The 25,728-nt window shown below is 44.4% G+C and overlaps 1 protein-coding gene across 4 annotated transcripts in view; it reads left to right on the top strand.

Moving 5' to 3' along the window:
• The first annotated feature begins 11,103 nt into the window (after positions 1-11,103).
• The window catches only part of PDLIM5 (PDZ and LIM domain 5), a 133,341-nt gene continuing 118,716 nt past the window's right edge, over positions 11,104-25,728 (top strand). The window contains exons 1-2 of one of the 4 annotated variants that reach the window (XM_075609826.1): positions 11,104-11,180; positions 22,370-22,503. In XM_075609826.1, the coding sequence (XP_075465941.1) occupies positions 22,408-22,503 (96 nt within the window). In that variant the 5' untranslated portion in view covers positions 11,104-11,180; positions 22,370-22,407. The remainder of the gene's footprint in view (positions 11,181-22,369; positions 22,504-25,728) is intronic. The other 3 variants (XM_075609837.1, XM_075609847.1, XM_075609858.1) reach the window with 3 other exon arrangements.

The raw sequence follows: 25,728 nt of genomic DNA, 5'->3' as shown, positions 1-25,728 counted from the left end.
CCTCCCTTTCTGACCTTCTATCCATCCCCTATCTGAAGTTACCTAAGCTTGAGCTATAGCACTGTTACGCCGGTGCTGCCCGCAGACCAGACCCGTCCCCTGAGCTGAAGGGGGAAGTGGTAATACACGCACCCGCAGCAAAGGGAGCGTGTCCGGAGTGTGGTATAAAGTGTTGCCAGGCCAGGTGTAGTAAGTTAGACAATACTTGCCGGTACCGGTTGTAGAGATAAAGTGAAGAATGCCTTGCCGAGGTCAGGGAGTGGAGAGCGGAGATAGGTCGTAGTCCAAGCCGTGTTGAAGGGGTTACCAGAGTGAGCGTTGTCCAAGGAGTGCCGAGATCGAGAGCCAGAGGGGGTAGTCGTACAAGCCGTGTCAGAACCTGTGAAAACACTGAGAGAATCCAGAAGTACTTCCATACAGAGACTATGTCGAGCAAAGACTGAGAGCAGAGAGGAGCTAGATAAAGCAGGAAGGTCCAATTAGGAACTGAGGCGGGACAGGAAGGGCTACAGGGAGACACTGCAGATTGGTGCAGGCATAACAGGCCAGGTGAGTCTTGTTGGTAACCTGAGTATGCTCGTGTGGTGTGCGGGGGCGGAGCCTGAGGTCCGGGGGCAGGAAGAAGAGTGTGCAGAGTGAGCGCGCTCCGTAACGCGTGTATGCGCGTGGACCGCGCCAGTGGATGGTGCAGGTGTGCGCGCGGGAGGGCGTGGGCGCGCCCGGCGCTGAGCAGAGGAATCGCCGAGGGGAGTGATCCCGCGACGGCGGCAGGGGCGGGGAGCCGCAGAGGTCGGTAAGGCAGGATTGTTTTGTGTGTCCAGGGACTCCCTGAGGGGAGAGAGTGCTCTGTGTGGGGAGCGCGGAGGACGCCGATTCCTGACAAGCATGTCCCCAATTACCTACCCTGCTTGATTACTCCTTACTTCTCTCCCTCCCCCATATGCACCCTACTAAACAGTGAACCCTTAGTCTACTTCTTCCCTGCATCCTAGAGATCTCAAAATTCCATCAATCGCAATAAAACCTGTTTACCCTATTGATCTATACCTCCTCCAACTTCACTTAAAGGGTTCACTGAGAATGTAACTGCGCCCCGTACTTCGCCTTGTGTCGTTCATCAGCCTCCATTGCTTCCAGCCACAAGATCAGACCAATCTAATCATATCTATAGGACCTTCCAAAATGGCCCACTCTGACATTTACTTCCATTTCCAGGCCTCATCCTTCACCTTGTGAGCTGTGTATTAACCCTTGTCCCATATGCAAGTCTTATGCTCACAGGTGTGCCGTACGTGACACTCACCAATGGGAATCGAGTCGTCGGGGCCAGGACTCAAGCCCCGGTTCCTGTTTTCAGCTGCATATCTCCCGCACGGATAGATGCCTTGCTGCCGGGGAGAGAACAATGCTCTGCTTCTGGAGTGTGTAGTCTCCCAGTAGATGAGCTCGCCCTTCCCCACCTCACCATTGTCCATAAGCCTGCACCTGGCTCCACATGAAGGCTCTGAATCACTGTGTATATGATACTGGCCATTGTTACTAGCCCAGACACACAATGAGACAGATACATAACAAACAGTTAATTCACGGTGCCAGAGATACATAACTTTTGTGGTACACATTATAAGGGTTGGACGCCATTTTCCAACCCTGGAAGGATCTGTTAACGCCTTAATTGGGTACCATCTTGACTAGTAGTGGCAGCTAGTGGACTTACTATTTATTTGTGCCATGCTGCCCCTACCATCACACCTCCCAACCTCAAGACGAGACCACTTTCAAACCCAATTTTCTCTCTATTTTCCAACCAATAGATTAAGGAATGTCACACAATCCAAATCCAGTCTTGTCCTGACCTGCATAAAGCAAACAAAAATTCATAATTGACTCCTTAATAGACCTACAGTAATGTAAACCTTAAATCTAGATTACGTCCCCTTTCAGATTTTTGTAATCTTCTCCCGACACAGTCCTACCCTTGCTGCCTCTGCCCCAATCCTAAATAAATATCTTCCAAAACTATTGGAATACTGACCCATCCTACTTAAACATTGTTTAAAAACCCTACAAAATTTAAATTGTGATACGGTAACACATCCTTGCGTAACCACAATGAACCTTCCCTACTACTGTAGGCCTTATTGCCAAATACTGCACAACACTAGGCACCACAAGCCGTAATGAACTAGATCCTAATCTCTTCAGAATTATTTATGTACCTTAAGGCTGCGTCCATGCTAGCGCTGAGCACGCGATGCTTGACGAGTTTACTTCTTTTAAACTTTATCTTTAAGTCCCCCGTGGCACGCGGGCACGTACGCTCTCCCAAGCTTGGTGCTTGGGGAGACAGTTCAATTTGACTTCGGAATGCAGAGCCGGGTCACATGACCCTGCTCTGACCAATGGGGAGAGGGAGGCGGTATAGGCTGAGCTGTAAGGAAGGGGGGAGATGGAAGGGGGGATGCTGAGCGGAGAGAAGAGGGAAGGGGGGAGAGAGAGGAGGAAAGGGGGGAGAGAGAGGGAGGAGAGAGGTGGGGAGGGGTGAGAGAGAGGAGGGAAGGGGGAAGAGAGAGGAGAGAAGGGGGGAGAGAAGGGAAGGGGGAGAGAGAGGAGGGAAGGGGGGAGAGAGGAGGGAAGGGGGCACTGATGCCACGATGCTAGGATCCACGGATCCAATACTGATACTGCGAAGCCTCCTGCTCTATGTTGGGTGGGTCCTCGTCGATTGTACTACCGTAAACAATGTCTTTATTAATGTAGGGCAATCTGTGTCCTGGACCACAGGCCGCAGCCTGTGCGGCGTCTCCCTGTGTCCCCAACACTAATATTGCTAAGCAAGGCAGGGTCCCTATCTGAGGGGCAAGACCCTACCGCAGCCACAAACTATGTGGGAGTCGGGGCCTAGCTGGGGCATAATAGGGGATATCTGACCTAGTGCAGATGCCAATGACATCTACACATATAACTTACTCCTTCCTTGTCCCAGCTCCAACTGCCAGTCTCCTAAGGCTGCGTCCATAAATAGGCAGACAGCGCAGACGCGTCTGCACGCTGAGCAATCAGACTGCCTAAAGGCACTGATCACGTCTATATGGTGTGCGGGCGCATGCGCGCGGGAGGGGGCGCGCGATGCGCGAGAAATCAGTTAAAACTGATTTCTCGCGCGGTAGGGCGGTCACATGAGTGGTTCGCCCAATGAGGCCGAATCAGCTCCGTGACGTCACTGGCCCGCCCATAGACGGACGACGCACATACTAAGGCCAGGGAAAGCACCCACTTTCCCTCAGCCTTTGCGCGCCTCCGCACGGCTGCAGTGTCTATGGACGCAGCCTAATTGTCAGCTCAAACTTCAAGCACACCTAAAGTTCCAATTTCCCATCAGGAGATTCTAGCAGCCCTATTGGCTGTACTGTGTCATGTGTTGTGCAGCCCCTGGGGCTGCTGGAACCTTTGCATGCGCGAACCTTCTCAGCGCATGCGAGTGCACAAACCAAATGGCGGTGAGGAGAGGTAAAGGGAGGACCGGGCTACATCGTATTTCCCAACAACCCAGCTTATCTCCATTTCTATGACCACATCTCGACACACCATCTCACCTGAATGTAGGCCTAAGTAACCCTAAAAAAATGGCTGAATATTGAGCACCCCATTAACAGGCATAGAGCTACATAATACCTACCCTGCAGCTCACAACACAGCAGATAAGAACAGGCAAGTTAATGGGTAACAACCTAAATGTCACCAAATAAACTAATGGAAACAGCTTCAGAAAAATATAAATGGAAATTGGATGACAATCACTTACTTCATGCTCTGAAAAACACAGGAATGCCCCCCCCCCAAAAAAAAAACCCAATAGTAGCTAGGAGAGGTATTAGGTGCGTGTCAGAATAGGAAGTGCCATCCTCCACAATAGTACAATGGAAAACAAAACAGTCCACTGCACTAGTAAATTCTAAAGTAGCAAGAAAAACCTCACATTTATTCCAAAGGATGCACACTCAAGCATACAAATGTACTATTCAATATCATCATTTACTGACACACCTAGTGGAAAAGACCAACACCCCTGGTGCCCTGGCAACGTGACGTCAAGATGCAGAGGTAAGAGGGGGGAGGAAGGCGGGGGGGGTAGCGGAGAAGGGAAAAGCCCGCAGGGGGGGGCACAGGGAAAAAAAGATTGCGCTCCCCTGCCTTACTCTACCTTCTACTCTTTACCCTACTCCCTATGATCCAAATGGGTGGAGCTAGCCGACCCCCTGTCTGTCCTTCTAACCATTCCCTTTCTGGAGTTACCCAAGTTTGAGCTATAGCACTTCCCCAAATGACCTACCCTGCTTCATTGCTCCTTACTGCTCTCCCTCCTCCATATGCACTCCACTAAACAGTGAACTCTTAGCCTGCTTCTTCCCTGCATCCCAGTGATCTCAAAATTCCTTCAATTGCTGCAAAATCTGTTTACCCTTTTGCGCTACTTCTTCCAACTTCACTTAAAGGGTTCACTGTCTGCCTTACCTGTGACAACCTACCTGCCCTAAACAAAGCACTGAGAATGTAACTGCGCCCCACACTTTGTCTTGTGTCGTGTATCAGGCTCCATTGCTTCCAGCCACAACATCAGCCCAATCCAAGCATATCTAGGGGACCTTCCCAAATGGCCCACTGTGACATTTACATCCACATTCCCGACCAACTGCTTCAATCCTATGTAAAAACAATTAATAAAGGAAGAAAAAAGGGCCACTGGGATTGCTGTTTTAAGAGGTGCAAACATTGCAATGCTGTGAGATAATATTACAGTTGAAGCCCTTTTTCCCACTAGCATAAAGGGACTACTGGTGCTGGCGTTACCTGTGGGCTCACAGAGAGCTGAGCCTCCGCCACTGAGAGCCTGGGTTAACAAATATATAAAGTGGCAGCGCCTCCACCTGCACAGGATCCCAAATATATGAGATAACCCCGAACAGGAACCAATAATAGCCCACAGATTATGCAATAACCTTTTACTGTCATATATATATATAAACTAATCAACACAGAGGATATAATAACTCTACTGGTTACAGCTATCACAGTTATCACTAGCCACGCAGGGCTTTGTCCCACCACCGTGTACCCCACTCTGTCTCCACAATACCAGAAGAGTCCTGGGGTCACCTCACCCTCCGAGTGTCGCCTAAAAGATATCCTCCCTCTAGGCGTGATCAGCACCTTACTATACAGTAGTGTTGGTGCACGTTTGGTGAACAGGTACCTGCCGGGTGTGTCCCCACCCAGGCATGCTGACAAGTAGAGGTAAAGGGATCCGCCGATCCTGCGATATCCTCCGCCAGCCGAACACCTCCCAATGAAGCGACTCTTGTCGTGATAGTCGCTCTCTCTCTTCAGTCTGGTCCCAAACTGCAGATAACAAGATGTTCCAGAAGCAGTTGTGGCCCTAATCTGACTAACCACTAAAGGCAGGGTCCCTAACTAATGGGGCCTTCCCTAGAGCAGCCACAATCTAGGGTGAGTTGGGCCTGGCTGGGGCCTGGGGGGTCTCACAGACCCCTGCACTTACACACCTTCCCCTGTCCATGGTCCAGCTCCAACTGCCTTCCTTGTTTAAACGCGCAGAATGTAACTGCCTCTGCAGAAGATCTCTGCCGCGCAATTGGCTCCTTGGCTTCACGTGTCACATGCCCCCATGTCTGCTGGGGGCTGTAGTCCCTTGCAGAGCCTTCTAACATTGGAGGTAAGGGGAAACACCGGAAGCCTCGGGGAACCATGGGGACCGGGTTACAGTTTTAATGGTAGAATGTCAATAAGCAGTTGCCAGTCTCTGCCCACCACAAATTCCTCAGTTGCCCTCAACAAATTAGCTTTTCCCCAAGAGAAGCAATAGGGATAATAATTTAGTCAGGGTGTGAAAAGGGAAGCTCCTGTCCTGTTGCTGAGAAACACAGTGGGGACAAGAAGAGGAACTTCCACACATCCCAGACTTTCTGACATCTGTAGATGAGGTGGCGGAGAAGCAAATATGTTTCTGGGAGGTGAATTCTATCATGGGCCCCTTTTTCTTATTCAAGTTTGATATTGGATTCCCTTTTCCTGCAATCTTACAACTAGGGAGGAGCCGTTGACAGCTCTGACACTGAGCAAAAATTGATTCAACAACAAAGCATTTTATTTAATGTATGTCGTATGGGATATAATGATTTCCAGAATGTAATTTAAGTACACAGCGCTGCAGTTAGTTCGGATGCACAGGAATGTAGAAAATTGGCATATACTTTTTAAGTGTGTTAATGTTTTGTGGTATTTTTTCTTTTTTTAAAGGTGATAAGAAGTGTGAGGAAATCAAGGGGAAGATACTGTAGAGATGAAGTCAGCAGGTGGAATCTGATAATACAGTACTAGGGAGAAAAAAGTATATTCACTTTTCTAATTACAAATGTAATTATATATACACGTATAAGCATTTGCAGGCATCATTAAAAAATGTGCAAAACGTTTCATTCACAGAATCTGTATATATATCATAATATAACACCCCTATCCCACCCAGCTGCCATAGATAGGGTGTACAGATAATTTGAGGTAATTTGAGGTAGATACAACACAGTTCTTAGTGCTGACAGAGGTTTTACCAGTTCAGTTGGAGGGTTAGCTCAGTGGGTTACCCATCTCTTCTCAGGGTCTCTCTCCATGGGTTCAGGCCAAGGCTGTGAGGAGTCAATAAGTAAAACAGGGCGCTAGAACTTTTCAAACAGACTTCTTTATTGGGTGCACCACATCTTACATCTCCATATTTTCGAGACAGGTGTTCAGTGAGGAAACTGATCCCTGTCTGGGAAATCCACGAAGGGGAATGCTATCCCTTTCCCATAGGCTTGCTGACACCAGGTTATATCATTGAGGGAAAAGAAGCCCTCCAACGGTCTGTTATTCTACCCCCATTGGGTCTGGCCTTCCGGGAGTCACCCCCATCTCTCCTGGTCCCCCTGGGGTCTGAATGATAATTTTTTTGAGTCACATTTATACCTGGGGAGTGGCCAAACCCCCAGTCCCAGTAACTGGGTAGATCTAGCTGTAGCAAAGGCCACTCATCCTGGCATGTGACTCCAGCATCTTCCAGACAAGCATGTGCCTGAAAGTGCAACAATATAACATAACTGGGGCTGTGATCTCACCTGCCTAGCCTGGTGACTGATTACCCTGGCACTGTCTGCAGCTTACCAGGGCTCACGTGCAAGGCAAGGGGACAATTGTCATGTAAGTCCTAGTAGCTACAGGCAGTGATGGGCTATCCGGTGGCGGTTCACCCCCCTCACGCAGCCTCCCTGAGTGGCAGGAGAGGTGGTGCACTGGGTCTGTGTTGCAGCCAATCATGGTGTAGACCCTGTGCCCTCCCCTTTTGCATTAGGGATGATGCCTTAAAAATTATAGAGTCAGTGCCTTCCCACCCGGGGAAGGGAGAGGAGCTCAGCCCCTCCTGTGGCTGAAGGAACCAAGATCTGTGCATAGCACAAGGCCTCAACATTATCTGCTGGCCAGCACCATCCAAGGGCCTGAACCCCATTCTCCACTATATGCAATGCTATTATACCTTTTGCAGTGGCTGCATCAAATAAAGACCCCTTTAAATATTTCTGGCTAAGTCGTAGTCTATTGGACAGATGTATAGGAGAAAAGAACTGTCATGGTAGGGACTGCCTGCAGCTCTGCTGTAGCCTGCTGTGACTGGAGGCGCTGTCACCGAATGAAAAGAACCTGGGGATCACCTGTCATGTTCCCCACAGCATTGCAGACGCTCATCTCTTCTGGACCCTCACAGGTAACCAGCACCACACGTACCTGTAGCCTAGCCAAAATCTCCAAGAAGGGGAGGGGGGGGAAAGCAGTGCTACAAATAGAGACGCTGCTGATATGCAGCAACAGGGCAGGCTTTTAGAGACTTTGCGCCTGGCAGCAGCAGTAGCAAAAGAAGCCGGGGCCAGGCTCCTGATGCTTCGTCAGGGTCCTTGTGCACCCATCCATGTTAGGGAAGGGGGGAACCTCTCCCTGGGATGACACCAGGGAGGGGTTGCTAGACCCTTACCAAGGGCAGACTGTGTTGGGGCGTACCCTGAGGGCATATTACCAGGGAGAGTGAAGACCCTTTATCAAGTTCAAGACAGGAACGGGACCCTTCATCCAAATCAGACCAGTGGTTAGGGCGCACCCTGACGGGAAATCCAGGGAGCGTGTACCCTTCAAGCTGCTAATAAAGAAAAGACTGTAGCCAGGAATCCTTGCAGTTGTTGCTGGGGACCCTGGGTACCTGAAATCGTGTTATGGGGCGCACCCAGTGGGAAAGCATGCAGGAAGCATGAACCCCGCATCTTGTTCAAAATAGGGACGGCCCCTTTCAATTGGAGCTGGGGGACCCTGTGCACCTTTGTGATGGACTGTTCTACAATGTAAAGTGTGAGGAACGGGTCCCTGAGGTGTCACCAGGGACCCGGTGTACTTCTATAGCAATGGATTTTGCTGGGCACTCTAAAATGGAGTGCATAGCATGTACTGCACAACCAAGATGGCATTCCCGCTGAAAACCACGGGACCACATGGGTTTTGCAAAAAACAGCTGCAAGTTTTGCAAAGACAGCTGCATCCTGTTTGGCGGTAAAACACTGACATCGCCCCTCACTGTGACTGGCTCAGCCGTAGCCTGGTCACTCCTTGGTCCGCCCTCCCCCTGCTCTGTGTTCCACCTAGGGGTGGAGCAACCACCAAGCACCAATCCAGGACTTTGTTTCTGTTATGGGAGGAGTTTGTCACAGCCTGCGGAGCTGCGGAGTTTAGTTCTGCGGAGCTGTGAGAGAGAGAGAGAGAGAGGAGCTGCTTGCTAATACTCTACCTCAATTACTATATCTACCTCAGTGCAAGAACCATGTCAGAGCTAGAACTGACCAACTACTCTCTGCCAGGAGGCTATTTGGTCGTCCCCATCTATGGGCGACACCACTAGCGGTGTGTCTGCCCCGACTGTTGGCTTCCTGGGAGAGATGCAAGCCTTACTGCACGGTGCCCGCACTGCGGGACATTGCATATGAGGCCTGCCAGCCCTGTACCACCGTTAGCTGCATTTCCACCAATAGACCGGGCCTCCACACCAGCCGGTGCGGCCTCTGTGGTCTGTCCTACACCACTGCTCCTGTTGGCCTACGATCAGGCCCTACTATCGTGGGATGCAGTCCGCGGCAATCTGTACGTCGCAGGGCCACCTGTGGGCCCGTGGGCCTGGATACCTGCTTCACCATGCACCAACGTTCTGGTGGTCGAGACGACTCCAGCAGTCCAAATCCTGACAGTTCCAGGACCGGAACTGGTGTCGGTATCCTTGGAGGGTGAGTCGACTGAACCGGGGGTGTTGGGCGCGTCTCCTCTGGTGGTGCCGGAGCAGGCCTGCTCTGTGCCAATTGCTACCAGAGGCCGTGAGGCGCCCCAACATTGCAGGCAACATTGTCCTTGCCCTCCTCTTCCGATGAAGAAAACAGCTGCACGACACCTGCTACTCTTACCTGTCTCCCGCAGCCGAGTCTCGAGTCAGCAACGTCCGTCCTAAACGCCATGGTGCTGCTGGAGCCCGGGAGGAGTCCCACGTTCGAGGAAGACGTCAGCCTGTCAAAGACCCGTCTGCTGTGGAGCCCAAGGACATCTCCTACCTCCAGCTGGGTGAGGTGATATCTTCTTCCACCCAACAGGAGTGGAGATAATGGAAATAAGTGCTTCAAACATAAAAGTAAATATTAGGAAAAAGAGCCCCAAAGGGCACCAAGTACAAGTAGTTTTTTCTAAATATAATCTATTTTCCTTTTAATCAGTTTTTATTTTTAACCACTTTCTCTCAACCACTGGATAAAATTAGTTGTTTGCAAAAGAGACAGACATGTTAGAGCTTCTGTGTACAATCAAATAAAAAAATATAGAAGAGGATCCTGGCTATTTGCTTCCAAGAGGGAAAATAATAATGCTGTAATTAAACAGAGAGAAATCAAGTACTCGTTTACCAATGCTATGCATTATTTATTTATTTTTAAATTACATTTCTCAGGTAAATTGTATAGTGAAAACTGATTTAGCTCTTAATACTTACAGTATGTAAATTGGACAGAAATGAACTATTCTATAAAATGATCAAGACATGCAGAAAATTTGCAATTCAGCAAATACAACATGAAATTGCACAGGCTTGTGATTTCAAAAGTTACAAAAAGTATCAGAAAGTTTGCGCTGGTGGGGCTTTAAGAAAGTGAATTACATTGTCTGATCTCAACCAGCAATACCAGCTGTGATATTACAGGAGGTTGGCAGCCCCCTCTGCGTTTCTTGTGTACCTTTCTCACACTGCAGCTAGGCAGGTTTGTCTCTCTTCCCTGGGAGTGACTGCGGTCTGCCTCATGTGTGCAGCCCTCCTCTACTGGGAGGGGCGAGCAGGGGACACTGAGAGGCAGGGAAGCACACAGGGAGGTGAAGAGGCAAACTGAGAGGAGGGTGCAAGGAGGACAGCCTGAGATCTACACCCAGGAGAGCACTGATACAAAGAGAGAGGCGGAAGTTAAAAGCAAAAGCGAGAGAAAGCAAGTCACACACACAGTGTGCTGCTCCTTGCCTGGCGCCTGCAGAGCAGTGTCACCCCTGAGCTGTCCAGACCGGCACAGAAAACTCCTCCTGTCAGAGGTGAGTAACCTGTGCTCAGCCTCTCTGTTTTAGTTATAAGGTGCTTGAGGAGCATCCATGGGGGCTGGAAGTAGGGGCTGATGCAGCCCCCCTGGAGTTATACATGTTTATATTACTGTAATGTGTGTATCCGATTGTGTATGTACAGCCCCCCCCCCCCCCCCCCCCCCACAAAAAAATAGTTCCTGGGTCCCAGATTAGAAGACAAGCACAGCTGTCCAACACTGCAAGCTATAGATCACCAAGAAATTAGGGGGTATATACAGGGTAACTTACCTGCCTCCAAATATCCCACCTTATTACTATCAATTGGGTTGGAAATAGGGAGTGGCGGGTGCAGCAGCCCCCTCCCCCCGGGTTTATTTTATGGTTATGGATGTTACTGTACTGTATATATACAGCATCCCCCCTTCCCTTTAAAATAGTCCCTGCTCTCCTGGGTGCATCTGTATATCTAACACGGATACTAAGTTCAGGTAACTTCTGCTATCATGTAGCCGTATAGCATTCGTTTTCATCCCTTTTGGTTTATTTTAAAGAGGTTTTATTTTAAAGAGGTTTCACATTATAGTAGAGAGAGCCTCCACATGTAGACAGTGTACACATTTCACTATCTGGGGGAGTCAATTCAGATTAGAGATGCAAAACCAGGAGCTGCCTGAGCCTGAGATAATACACGAGTTATGTACTTCTTGTACAAGTCTGGGTGCTGTTTTCACATGTGTGTAATGCTCTGAATATCTGTCTCTTGCCCGGGGGATCCTTCTCCTTTACATACCCAAGAAGAAGAGATGATTAATTGTCTGTGTATAGTGTGGCCGAGGTCTGTACTCTGCCTGTCTCAACATGGTCAGGGCGTTAGAGAGATCAGACCACCAGGTTTTACTAATACAGTCACTGTTGCACTGCACTGAAACTGTCAAATCTCCTTTCCTCCTCCTCAATGATATTGGCTAATTGTCTGCCTGGCTTCCTGACTTTTAGTGAAAAGGGATACAATAAAATAGGGCCACCATTAGATTAAAACAAATGTAGGGTTACCGATTGCTATTACATGGTGGTAATCCAACTCCTGGGTGCATATTGCCTTGCGGCAGACTTTGAGGCTATAAAAATCTCCAAAGTGCATGCTATGTCTTGTATATAATGTATACCCTGTTCACTTATGTAACTGTATTTGTACCATGTATTATTTGTCATCTTAACTACGCCCAGGACATGCTTGAAAACGAGAGGTAACTCTCAATGTATTACTTCCTGGTAAAATATTTTATAAATAAATAAAGTGGGGCAAATAATCTTTGGAATTTGCACTGATACATCCCACCCAAAGCATTGAGTTAGGTTTAAAATACTTCTGACTGTTTTAATGCGCTGTGCTCATTTGAATGAAGACAAAGTGAGTATCTTTCTCTGCAAGCAAGACTTCGAATCATTAAAAAAACAAAATACAAACCCAACATGTTAATGAGGAAGAAGGCTGGCTTTGCGATCAGACCAAGATCTGCTGATTTTGCTCTGTTCAATCAGCCTGTCATAGACAACCTCTGAGGTTTACTCAATGACTTCCTGTCAGACTCACTGTCATTGTTACTACTTAACTGTCGAGCTGGCACTCGTAAGAAAAAGGAAGTTCTGTAATGAAATATGTAAAATGCTGCTGCTCTGTGACGGCTGCCAGAGGTTTTTGAAGGGAAATGTGTACTTGGTAAATTGGCAACAAAATAAGGGGGCCATTAAAGGAGGGCCACAGGGCAGCATGCTCTGTAAATTAAATATTTACCAGTTTTTTGTTCTCTTTGCTCCTACATTTTGTTTGGAAGGAGAAACTGCATTTATATATTGAGCTCTGTGTGCTTGGGAGATAGTCACTAGTAGCCATAAGAGTATGAAGACAGGTGTTTCTTGTTTCAGACTTAGTATAAATAAATTGAAGTCTTATTACCACCCCCCCTCCCCCCAGATTTGACTATTCTGTGTTTATATCACTGCATACTATCCTTTGATACATGATTCCTATGTATGGCAGCCTTGCACTGCCCTTGGAACAAATGCCTCTGTTTTAGTAATGGGGTTTTTTTTTAAAATGCAGATGAATACTGTAGTGCATGTTGAAATGTAGGCAACTGAAAAGATTTATATTCAGACAGTGGGGTTGGCCAGTTTTAGGGCGTGTTAGGTTTTGTAGGCAGGACATGACTAGGGATTCATTTGTAGCGTAAAAAACGGTTAACCCTTTAAGTGTTGGAGGTGCAGGCAGCACATTTCTTTTCACGCCCCTTTTGTTGTTTTAAGGGATTAAAACAATCAAACAAAAAAAAGGAAACACTTATTATGTACTTCCAGGTACACTGTAGCTCTGGAGGTATTGCATCAGAGAAGATATTGTAGCTGTAGTATTCATACATGGGAACACTTGAAATAATGTTATCCTCCTAATGTATGTAGTGTACATAAAAATGTATGACCAGTAATGCCACCAAATAGATTTACACAAACATTAGGTTAAAGGGAAAGTAAAAAGGGGGTCACGGGTGCAGTGATGTCCTAGCAACCAATTTTACTACAAACTCAGAAATACTATACTAAAATGTGCTTATCTAGCTAGGGTTGTCACGTTAATATATATGTGTGTGTGTGTGTGTATATATATATATATATATATATATATATATATATATATATATATATATATATATATATATATATGTATGTATGTATGTATGTATGTGTATATTTATTTTATAATGCTTGATTTGCAAATGCTATATTCTTAGGTTTTTATCATCTCTACGCTTGGCAGGGTGGGGGCAAAGAGACTCGCACTGAACTAACAAGTAGCGGTGGGAGAAAAAATAACGCCTATAGGGGTGGGTGTCGTGGTATTATGGGGACCAGGCAGTGTCCTAACTTTATTATTTTAGTAAGGCGACATCTATCGGAAAGGGAACTATAACACTTATTAAGTAGAAATATCTATTACATTTATATGACTGATTAAAATTACTGGTGTCTTTAAAAGTTCAGGCATTTTATATCAAGGCACCAAAATAGGCCAATTATGCATCCCGACAGACCTTTCCGGGACAATCACGTATATACGGGATGTCTGGCAACCAGTGACCCTTACATATTATAATGTTTTCAGTGACAAATCAGATCCCGGTTGAAGAGTCCCTTCACAAAAGGTTATTTATCTGTGGCTTCTCTCATTACACCTCTATATTTAACCAGTGTACTTGATGAGATTATTTTCAAGTACCTTATTGTTGGCAGTACATCCTATATTCTTGGACACTTTGTAAGCACAGTTTGATTCCTGTGCTGGGTAGTAACCAAAATGTATCAAGCAGGGTTGTTCCGAGCTAAATATATATTTATGGGGCACACAACAACGTGAAACAGGGTTATGAAATCAGTGTAAAATGTGTTCATGGAGACCAGTATTCTGGTACTGACTGGGTTTAATAAATATATAATGGGGATATGCACACACTCAATGACGCTGAGATTGCACTGACAAGTGAAAGCGCAGAGCCATGTAACATCCCTAGAAGCTTCAAAGATTAGCTCATCATTGTAGACTGTTTTTGAAGAAAGAAACATGAATCTTAAAAAGCTCAGCAGATACATTGGAGGATGTTCTACACCGTGCGTTATTGGGGGCTAGTTTGGCAACGATTGGGTATAGAATGTCCATCCTTGATGAAGGTCCAGAATGGGACAGAGAGATTGGTTTAAATAAATCAACCACTTTTTGCATCTCACCCCACCTTGGTGTGCTGCTCTTACAGTTACTGAGGATAGAATGCAACAGCAATTCCAAAGTGGTGGTGATTAGGGATAACTTATACAGCAATCTCTATTACAGTCACAGTGGCTGCCCAAAACATTTATGCAGTTACACATCAAACAGACACATCTGACAATAGTATACACTGAGGGTCATGATGTAAAATTAAACACAGAGGGATGCTTTGTGAGTAAGAGGGACTTAGAAGGCAATGTACGTATATTGTTTTGACGTCACCAGTACAGCAGGTTAGAATTATTGCTGTGCTAACAAAGTAGTTCGGGTGGGATGAGAGCTGTATGAATGAGAATTCCACAGTGGTCTAAAATGCTTAGATTGCCCTGGGGTGGTTTTAAGGCAGTTTCAGCTAATGGATGTAGAATTTATTTTATTGAATAACAGTGATGGATCATTTCCATCTTTAGTACTGATGCTTTAAAGTATCATTTCGTTTTTTTTTTATATGGCTCGTGCATTAGAAGCAGTATATCTGTATAATACATTTCTATTATGCATCAAGCAAGAAATGTTTTTGTAATTGCTACTTACATTTTTTTTGCTCTACTTAAGTCTGTATTCAGAACATCGTCATATGATATAACATTTTGTAAATCTCTCATTTTAAGGATAATATATATGCTGTGCACATTTGTAGATGTTACAATACATGCCCTTATTAATATTCTCATAAAGAAAAACGTCCATTTAAGGACCATATGCACAGTAATGTGACCGCATCCTAGCACCCATCACCAGTAAAACAACGAAAGCATAAGGCACTGTAGGCCACATTTAGTAAAAAGCCGCAACTGATTAACTTGATTGTTTTTGTGGTCAGCAAAGGTAAATCAATTTCATTACTTAATAAAGCTAAAATGACCTGGATTTAGCCAAAAGCAAAGCATTTAATCTTGGCTATAACAAGTAAAAAAATGGCCAAGCTATTACTTAATAAATCATACATGTGTGGTACTTGCTAAATTGTTTATTTTAATACCGTGGTAAATGCCACAATACCACCAATTTTAGATAGATGACTTAAACTCCAGGACAGCCTTAGAAAGCCATGGCATATACAGAAAGGTGCTGTGGCTCGTTACCCTTATTTTAAATGTTTTATATCACCTATTGTGTACATGGTGGTTTACAGAGGTTCTAAATAAGAATTTAGTACAACACTGAGATGTGTGTATCTAATATTAAAGAAAACCCTGGGACAAGGGATATGTTGCCTTGAAGATCATACAATCTAATTGGTGTGTTGGGATACTTAGAGAGACAGTAGGAGTAAAGCTTATGCCATTATGGCAACCCTATTACATGTGGATGTCTAGCCATGAATTGAATAGACTATTTTGTGACATCTGTGGTCAGGATCTGTGCCATCTGGTACACAAGAACAAATAGAAAATGTGGGGAATTTAGTATATATAAAAAAAATCCCAGTCCTTTCTCCATTAGTTAGTCTGTAGCAGAACTGAGAGAGAGGGAGGAGCGTAAAGTGGAATTAAAGGTTGGTAGGTTAATAGAGCGCAGGTTTCTGCAGAAACGAGGGGTAGATAGAGATTGAGTAGGGGAGAAGTGTGAGAGAGAGAAAAGGAAATGAGATGAGGTGATTGTCAGAGAGGAAATGGAGAAATCGGAGAGAGAAGTTTTTTTAGTGAAAATCAGGTCTAGTTAGTGAAGGAAAGGAGAGTGGGAGTGAGCACAGCAAAATGGATCAGGCTGGAGGCAAGTGCGTCGCAAAAACTTTATTACGGCATATCTGCCAAAAAATTTAAAACACACGAGGAGAATCCTCTGACGCGTTTCGTCCCAGAGGTATCTCCTTGTGTGTTTTTATTTTTTTGGCTGATATGCCGTAATAAAGTTTTTGCGACACACTTGTCTCCATCCTGATCCATTTTGCTGTGCTCACTCCCACATCCTTTCCTTGTCATTTCCATCATCCGGGACTGAAGCACGTGGCGGAACAGGATCCTCCCCCAACAAATCACACACCGGAGAAGGAATCAAGCACCGGTAGTGTGAGTATATGAAAATTGTTCCTTTACTTATGTGACTACTTCCTAGCCAGTGTGGTATGCCTTAAAATACTGTGGAGATGATACAGAGCCACGGGAAGACTGTGGACCCACCCAGAGAGGGACCATCGAAGAAGTGCACACTACTCATCGGACAGGTCAGAGGTCTATAGTCTCCTGATATTTTGAGCTCCTTACCACACATTTATTACATGACTTTGTCGGGCTATACCTGTCACTTGCTATAAGGCTAGCGTCACCTTGTGATAAGAAGATTCTCTCATAGAGAAGAAGGGGGGATTGATCCCGTTCTTATTATGACTTTATAAGGACTTTATTTTCCACAGCATATTACCAGTATTAGAGCACCCAATTAGGGATTCGTTTCCCTTACCCACCTAGGTCTAGTTAGTGACCATCCTTGTGGGTGCTGACTGCAGTCCACTGTTGAAGGCCAAAAGAAGAGGGGTAGAGAGAGAAAGAGGGAAGCCCAAGGGAGAGTGGGGTCATCGATGTTGAAGTCCCAAAGGAGAATAACACGGGATTCTGAGGAGAGAAAGAAAGAGGGCAAGGATTCAAAGTGAGAGAGAGAGGCAGACGGGGGATGAGTAGGTGTATGTAGGTGATGATGTAGGTGGGCGATAGATGCATGCCACGTGAACAGGGAGAGGAGAGTGTGAGCCTCAAAGGAGGGAAAAGCAAGAGAAAGAGGAGTAGGAAGGGTTTGGTAACGGCAGATAGAGGAGAGCAGGAGGCCCACGCTTCCACCCCTGCCATCAGGGCGCAGAGTGTGGGAGAAAGAAAGGCCACCATAAGAGAGGGCAGCTTCCAGCAGAGAGTAAGACAGAGCCAGTTCAGTAAACATGGCCCTTTCTGATTGGCCACCTTTTTTTAAATTTAACGTTCACTGGTCCAGATTCATATTAATTCTTTCTGTGTCCCGGCAGGAGTTGCACCTTGCATCCTGCCAAGTAGGATTCTAAAAATACAACCAGTTTTTCCCTCCACACAGCAAAAAATGTCTAAGATTGAGGAAAAACTAGCTGCACAACCACCACTACACTGCAGCTTAAATAGATTGCCTCATTCAGAAGTTTGAGGCACAGTGCTTACTATTGTAGAGTATTTGTAATCTTTCAGCAAATAATGCTAATTCTCGCGAGTTTATTTATAGAAGCTGCTTTGTCACACTCCAAAACTAGCATCAAATGTTACCAGCGTTCCATGAGAATTTTAAACGGGAAAAGTTCTCTTTATCATAATAATGACTGTCCATGTAGGGTAATGTAACTGCAGGGAGCGGAGCAATCAGTCAAAAAGATCAGCAACTGAGGAAAAAGTGAAACTATTACTCTTACAATACAGCAAAGCCATGATTTCTGTGGTCATTTATCACACAAGTGGTACACAGAGAGGGATTTATATGCTAATTTATATTTCAAGTCAAATATAATGTAACAATTTAGGACTTCTGAGAAAAAAGCTGACCGGTCAAGCATAATGATCAACAAGTTAAAATCTGCATTTTCATCACATGTCCCTGAAATTAGATTTGTAAAACTTCTGTTTAACATGCATAAGGATGAGGGAAATGTTTCTAGGAGCAAAGTAGAGCAAATGATCTTGTCACAGCTAGAAATCTAGGAGTGTCCCACTAAATAGGGAGAGTTAGCCACTACGCAATTAAGTGAAATATAATGCTGCAAACTGATCGTTGTGGTAAACTATTCAGGTGATCTCAAGCAAGAGATTAGAGGCCTCACTAGATCATCATCTGACATGAAAAAGAAAGCCTATGTTTGTATATCTTTGTTTGTATAGCGCCATCCCTATACATAGCGCTTTACAGCAGTAATGCATGTGACATTATGGGGATAAGAAACCCGCATAGCACTGTGTGTGTGTGTAACTGTTACTTAGAATGCAGACTGCAATTGTGGCTCCACTTTGACCCTAAAATTTGATTAGCTGCCACTGGACTGTGCCTCTTTCTCCATTTTCTTTCCACCACCCTCTTACATCACCACTCTTCTACTGGTATCAGACAGCTATACATACCTGGTGAGGCTTGAGAATGTATACATTGTTGCGATGATAGGGCCTATCTAATATTCTGTATCTAACACCAGCTCACAAAACGTTAATTTAAATTAGAAGTTAAATTTTAAATATACATGTTTTTATTTGGAGTCAGGCCAAAATTACCCATGCTTATGTCTAAAAGTGGGATTATCTGAGTGGGACCTGATCTGGGATTGTGGGGTGATTAAAACTATAGACCCACAACCCTTGATGACAGAGAAAATAACCAGGACCTATTGAAGGGACTTTAAGGGGATCCCAATATGTTCTGGTTAAAACAAGAGGTAGTGGCTAGGAAGACATGCCCCATGTCTACAGTATATCGATTGACTAAATATAAGATATTTCAATTTCATGTCATTCACAAGGATGAAAAATAAGTTTTTGTGACATTTTAAATCGGATAGATTAGGTGATGACAAACATGCCACGATTTTGACGGTACAGAGGTCAGATATTTGTTTTCCACTCAAAATTAGGAGTAGCCCTGGCAAGACTGATTTCTATGCATCCGGTGAACTCGCATGAACTCAATAATTTGGGTCCCATTATTCTAGGAGGTGCAGAAAGAAAGTTATGAGGTCATTTTTACAATGGGCCTTGAGTTTTAAAAAACCTGTCACCCCATCATTATTGTCAAGACATTGATGAGGGAGAATTAAGGACACGCCCCAGAGGGTGGGCTTATCCTGTTCCCATTACAGTGCTTTTTGGATAAAAAGCTTGTCATTGGGTATGAAATTGGAATTCAACATAGAGGATGTGTTTTTGCAAATTGCACATGTGGATTCTCTTCCAACTTCAAGACTCTTGAAAGTAACTGATATGTTACCACATATGTTAGGTTTTCTGTTTTATATCCCTGTTTATTTCTTGAAACTGTTTGCAATTATTATATTGTATGCTTTTTGTAACGTTTCTTTTTCTGTAACTAAGCACTGTACTATTTTTGTATATTACATTTTTGATTTAATTTGTACGGTCTCTGGCCTCTAAATGAATCTAATGCTTTTTGAAGATATTTACCGAAGCTTAGGACACATTTTGCTGGTGACAGCGAATTAAGGTGTATGGATGTGGGGGGGGGGAGGAGGGGGTTATATATTGCTTCTTTTCGGGACCCTGCGGAGAGATAAGCAAGTTAGGTGAAGTGTTGACCCTTGTCACACACACAAGTCACGTGCTCTCAGGTGTGCCGTACGTGACAACTGAAACAATTTCTTAGTCCAGTTAAGCTTTTTATGCTACCTGGTTTAAGTTTTTTTTCTTTCCCTCTATCAAAGTGTGATTTAGGGCCTTTCCGCCCTACAATAATGGGTGCAATAATATCTGTTGCATCTACAGCTATGTCACAGGGGCCTGTCTCCTACAATAAAGGTGTAGTCTGTGATGTATTTTATCTCCGTCGCGGTTGTTAAGATTGGCAAGTTGTTAGAGCTGAATTCTGTGCTTGTCTCTTGGCAGTGAAGGAGTTAACTGTGAATAAATGTATATTGTGAAATAAGTAAATCCCTTGTATATACTATATTTATTTCTTTTATTAATGGGTGCTAACCTGTTTTAGTGCACAGTTTGACTCCGCCAGCTTAATATTTGCTATATTTTATATGGCAAAAGTTATGTACACAAAAGTTGACGATTGCAGTTGTGCTCAAAATTGAATGCACTCCTTTCTATAATGTAGGGCAATGCATGCTTACACATGGCAAGTAGCTTCCAAGGCATCTACCGTGTTTAGTATTTTTCCAGTTCTCCGTAAGCCATACTGTTCAGAGCATGGAGATTTGAGCAGTCGCATAAAGTGTTTTAACTTGCTGTAACCATATATTAGAGGTTATGGTACTGGCATTTAACCCTTTGCTGCTAAAGAGCCTAAAGTGCATTAATGAGACTTATTGTCACCCATACAAAATCATGTACTTTGGCCCATGATCCGTTGTTAGAAAATAAGTTGTATACAGTACTGCCTATATTTATAAGGCTTAATAATGGAAAATATTATAGAAAACCGGGATAAGTGGCCCAGAATGCCTTGGACATGTTGTCTTCTGGCCATGTGATCACGTCTAGAGCAACTTGGCTAATACGGACAGCAGGGTATGCCCTCCTATTCCATTCCAATCCCAGAGATTGAGAATGTCATGATAAACTCTGGGAATAGATAACAGTTGAGGGCAATTGCACGTGCCGTATAACGGCATCCATGATTCTGTGTTTTTTGTTGTTGTTGTGCTTCATCTGGAATAGCACAAGGGCACTTACGGCGTTGATATCAAATGTTACCCTAACTAAAGAAGCCCACAACTGACCTCCATGTCGGATAAAGTGGTGTAGCAATATATAGGGATGTTTACATAGTGTCAATTACAAGTGACTGGAATATGGGTCAAGGAAGAAAACATATTTAGTGGTGCCCTAAATAGCTTCAAAGAGGTTTATTATACAGCGGTTGCAGGTCCGTTCTACTTTACTCATAAAACACAGTGTAAACCGTTATCTGTGTAACTGGCCTCCTAAACAAATGTAATCAAGCTTGAATCAAAAAAATGTATCTTGGTTGCATTTCAAATTAATTTAGCAATTTAGCATTTGAAAAATTATTCACAAATATTTAACGTTGCCTGATTAAAATGCAAAGCCATCCATCAACCATATGTAACCCAATTAACATGTCACTGTAATTGGTTCACCGTAATGCACACACTGTGTTACTAGGAGGGACTGCAACTCCTTAAGGAACAATGACAACACACCCAGAAAGTGAATTTATTGGAAGCGTAAGTACTGTTGTGTCGAGTCAGAAATACAGGCATGACTCAGTTATTATGAGTTCAAAAAGTTTCCTAAGAAAAACTCGTTGTGAAGATACTAATCCTATTATTTTTTCCCTGTCATTTTCTAAAGTGACACATTTTCTGGCCTGTCTACGTGCTCTTTCACTCGGGAGTTCACCGCTTTTGTGCTTTCCTTTACAGTCATAGTATGGGAACCCTCTTGCGTCTGGCTTATTATGCTCTGATGTAAACAATTACCTGCTGTCAGTGCAATATAAGTGATGGTACGCTACGGTGTGTAAAGTCACAAGAATACTTCCCATCGTTTAGGGTTCCACCTTAAATCTCATATTAAGTCATTATGGAATCTCCTCATGCATGGGTGTAGTGTTTCAATAACCCACCCTGGTGCGCTCTGTCTCCAAATATATAAAAACCCAGCAACGCTTTTCTCAGCTGTCACTGTGATAGTAACTTGCTTCTGTAACGCCAATCCCTTTTTATTTATTTTTTAATCTACACTAGGATCCTAATACACACCCAGGTAAGAGTTGTTTTTTTAGATTATGGGGATAAATAATGCATTCAAAACCTGAAATGTAATTTGTGCCGGTGATTATTTTGATTATAAAGTGTGCAGATCTGAATCAAACTGAGTAGCAAAGGATATCTAGGAGTTTGCTGTTGGGAATGTATCACAGACAAGTCTTTGCATAGAAGTTTTTATAGTGCTTAGAGGAGGGTGGTGATGTAGGGAGAACAAATGTACTGATTTGGAATATGTAGATATGTTCCATATGCAGATGTCACATACTGTAATGATGGGGATGTTTTAATATCTAGTGTGTTCTATAGAGTTTGTTTGCCCAAAATGAAAAATAGCTACGAGATTTTAATTAGCTGACACATATTTGTACAAACGAAATGATTTATTTAATTTTTTCTTGTCCAGACAGTTCAAATAATCTGAATATCTATCTATTTTTTTGCAGGTCATTTAGAATTGCCTAAACCAGCTCTCTCAGTCGACATGAGCAACTACACTGTGTCACTGGCTGGCCCAGCTCCTTGGGGCTTCAGGCTTCAAGGTGGCAAAGACTTCAACATGCCGCTGACTATCTCCAGGGTAAGCATTGTGTTCGCCAGTAGTTTGTGTGACGCAAATGTATGTCATGGATCACATTGTGTCTAAATACAGAACTTGTGCATTTCTGCAAAGGTTATCTAAAGAGGTCCTTGTGTGTGGTGATAAATGTAACTCCTGATGAAAATGAATCTGATACTTTGCAAAATGTGTATCACAGATGCTTCCAACTGTTGCTTCTTCTTATAGGCGCATATGCTTCCCCTCCCTGCCACCCCAAAAGGAGGGGGTCTCTGGAGCTGAGCTGTGTTCATTTCAGCTTTGGGGACCCTCTGCTCCCTGAGATACTTGCTTACCTCTGTAGGGGGCGCCGGTAGTAGCTCCATAGGTTTAAGTGTTCTGGTTAAGCAGGCCAATAGGAAGCCGCAGTCATGTTACAGCTTCCTATTGACCCCATTCCTATTGGACATCTGAGCCGCCATTTCAATAGCCCAGGCAGAACTGCTACCGGCACCTCCTAAGTCCTCGTCCAGGCTGAGAGCAAGCACACTCTCGCTCGAGCGCCGTGCCGTGAGAGCAGGGGCAATTAGTGTCCAGTGTAGTTGCATTCGTGGAGAGGGAGTGGCGTGCTGGGGACGTGACATCACGTGAGTGGTTCGCCCTCATTTGCTGAAAGGCACATGTGACCAGGGCAAGCGTGACCAATTAAAAAGAATTTGTCTTGGCAAGCAGCTGAGCGCGGCGTGCTCACGTGCGCACTTGCACTCAGGACAAGCACATTGTCACAGTGTGTTTGATCACACCGAGCACGAGTGTGCTTACACACTCAGCTTCACCCTGGATGTGGCCTAAGTATCCCGGGAAGCAGTGGTCTCCAGAGCTGAAATTAACCCAGTTCAGCTCCGGAGACCCCTGTTTCAATCACATAACTGATTTTTTTTTTTTTATATATATATATACATAGATTGGATACAGGGGACGGCCACAGCTGAGCAGTGTTAATTTCATCTGTAGGCTCCCTCGTAGCAATGGCATTCAAATCTCCTGCGTTACACAGACCAATAGGAAACCGCAACGTCATCTGTCACAGCTTCCTATTGGCCAGTGTGATGCAGGGGATTTAAATGCCAGGAAGTTACCCGCTGCATCTTCTCTAGGAAGTATCTCAGCAGGGGGTACCTGGAGCAGAATTTAATGCATTTTAGCTCTGGTTACTTCCTACCTACATAAAGAAGCAATTCACCTTGCCCCCCTCTTGTTTTAAGCAAAAGTAGGTGTGGTTAAACTTGCATAGTGAACATTTTTTTGTACAAATGGCTCTTAAAATATAGTGTAATTCAATAAGCCTGGATTGTTGGCATAATGGGTTCATTTTAAAAAAAGATATCAAAGTAACTTAAAAAAAAATATATATTATATGTGAGTATTTTGATTGTCACAGTGTCTTTAATACAGTGCATGTTTCAAGTTATCACAAATTGTGACCTGGTGACATGAAAAGGGGGGAATTGGATAACAAGACCTGTTATATTGCACTGTTAATATTGATTTAGCTATGTCAGTGCTGTGGGAGTTTGCCACATATAGATGTAGCGCGATTCATCTTCATGTGTGTCGCTTGGAGTGGGTGGGCCGCTGCCGTAATTGCGGCCAAGCACATCACGGCCCAGTGCATGGGGAAATTTCCCAGAAGGATTAATGCATGGGTGTGTGTGTGTGTGTGCTTCTGAATGAGACTCCCGCTGCGTTAATCCTACCGGTCACACGGTCCGGAAGAGAGAAATGGTCCCTCTCTCTCTCACCGAACAGATCTTTAACATTTAATTTTTATTTGTAATAAATTCAGTAGGATTGAAGCAGGAGGTCTCCGGAGCTGAACCGCATTACTTTCAGGTCGGGGGACCACCTGTTTCCCGACGTACACACCCCAGTATGTAACGTGACCGGGACATTTCAACTTGAGGAGATACTGGCACCTGATACAGAGTTTTTCTCCTGGTAAAGGGGAGTGCTGGTTGCTCACATGGAATGGTATATGTGAAAAGAGGGAAAAAAATGCAATAGTATAGCCAATTTAAATAAAAGGTCAAATCCGTAATATAGCAATGGTTTCACTCACAAACTAGACGAATACAAAGCGTGAATCAGAGATTCGTCTCTCTCTGATAGGAGCCCTTTAAGAATCCTCACACATGGAGTTGTAGGTGGGTCAATGTTCCTTAATCCCTCAGATGATGATCCCCCGAAAATAAAAGGTAGAGAGAATCCCAATAGTATAATATTGCACAATAGCAGATTGTATTGAAAATATATGTTATATCACTCACATTTGAAAAGCGTAGAAGTACAGTGGAGAGAACCAACTAGGTGATGCCGCTCGTGTATCGGGTCACAGCGCCGCTTCACTTCCTCATGCGTCACTACCAGTGACGTCTCAACCTCTGGCGGAAGTGTACTCTATGGTTACTGCGGTGCCCTCAGTTCCCAGCTCTACATGTCTTGCGTCTCACTCTCCCTGGTTCTCCCACAGCTTCTCTGATCCGATTCAACGCGTTTCACATTAGCTTCCTGAGGAAGCTGTGAGAAGCTCAGAGAAGCTGTGGGAGGACCAGGGAGATATCCTTCAAGGGAATCGTAATAGTTATCGTGGCTGTTGCACTTTCAGGATTCTATCCTTTAAATATTTTGATAAGTAATGTTTTAAGCAATAAAATTTTTTGGGGAACCAAAACAATTGACAGAATTTTACAGACAGAAATGTGCAACATTTTCTATAAGCAATACAAATAAAAATCTCAGAAAATTGGAATGTATTGATGACTTGCTACTGCAATTGAAGCACTTGCTGCTTAGAACTCCTCTATATGAGAACTAGGACAGTGATGTGAGCAACATATTCGTCCTTGTTTCATTAAATACAAAATAAACATTGAGACACGTATTGCATTACTCTTTATTTCAACTGGAAAAGATTACAAAAACACACTTGTGAACCCATTCACATGTCTAAGACAGGCCCACCAACTGGCCTTATGCCATAATCACTCCGCACGCAGTGCTTTCACTGCAGCCAGGGATTCTGGGTGATGACATGCAAGTGAGCACACAGTGTGACCTTTTGCTTCTCATCCATTTAACATGGTCTCTTATAAGCGTACACTTGCTGCATTACACAGCTTCTCAGCACAGCCTGGGTTAAAGAGTTTCATAGCCAGTAAACCTACCCACAGACAGCTGTTTCGACCTTCTGGGTGTCATCAGTGTGTG

The sequence above is a fragment of the Ascaphus truei genome, chromosome 1 (assembly GCF_040206685.1).
Source record: "Ascaphus truei isolate aAscTru1 chromosome 1, aAscTru1.hap1, whole genome shotgun sequence".
NCBI lineage: Eukaryota > Metazoa > Chordata > Amphibia > Anura > Ascaphidae > Ascaphus > Ascaphus truei.
Note: the sequence above shows the minus strand (reverse complement) of the source record. Positions and strands in the feature narration are given on the sequence as shown.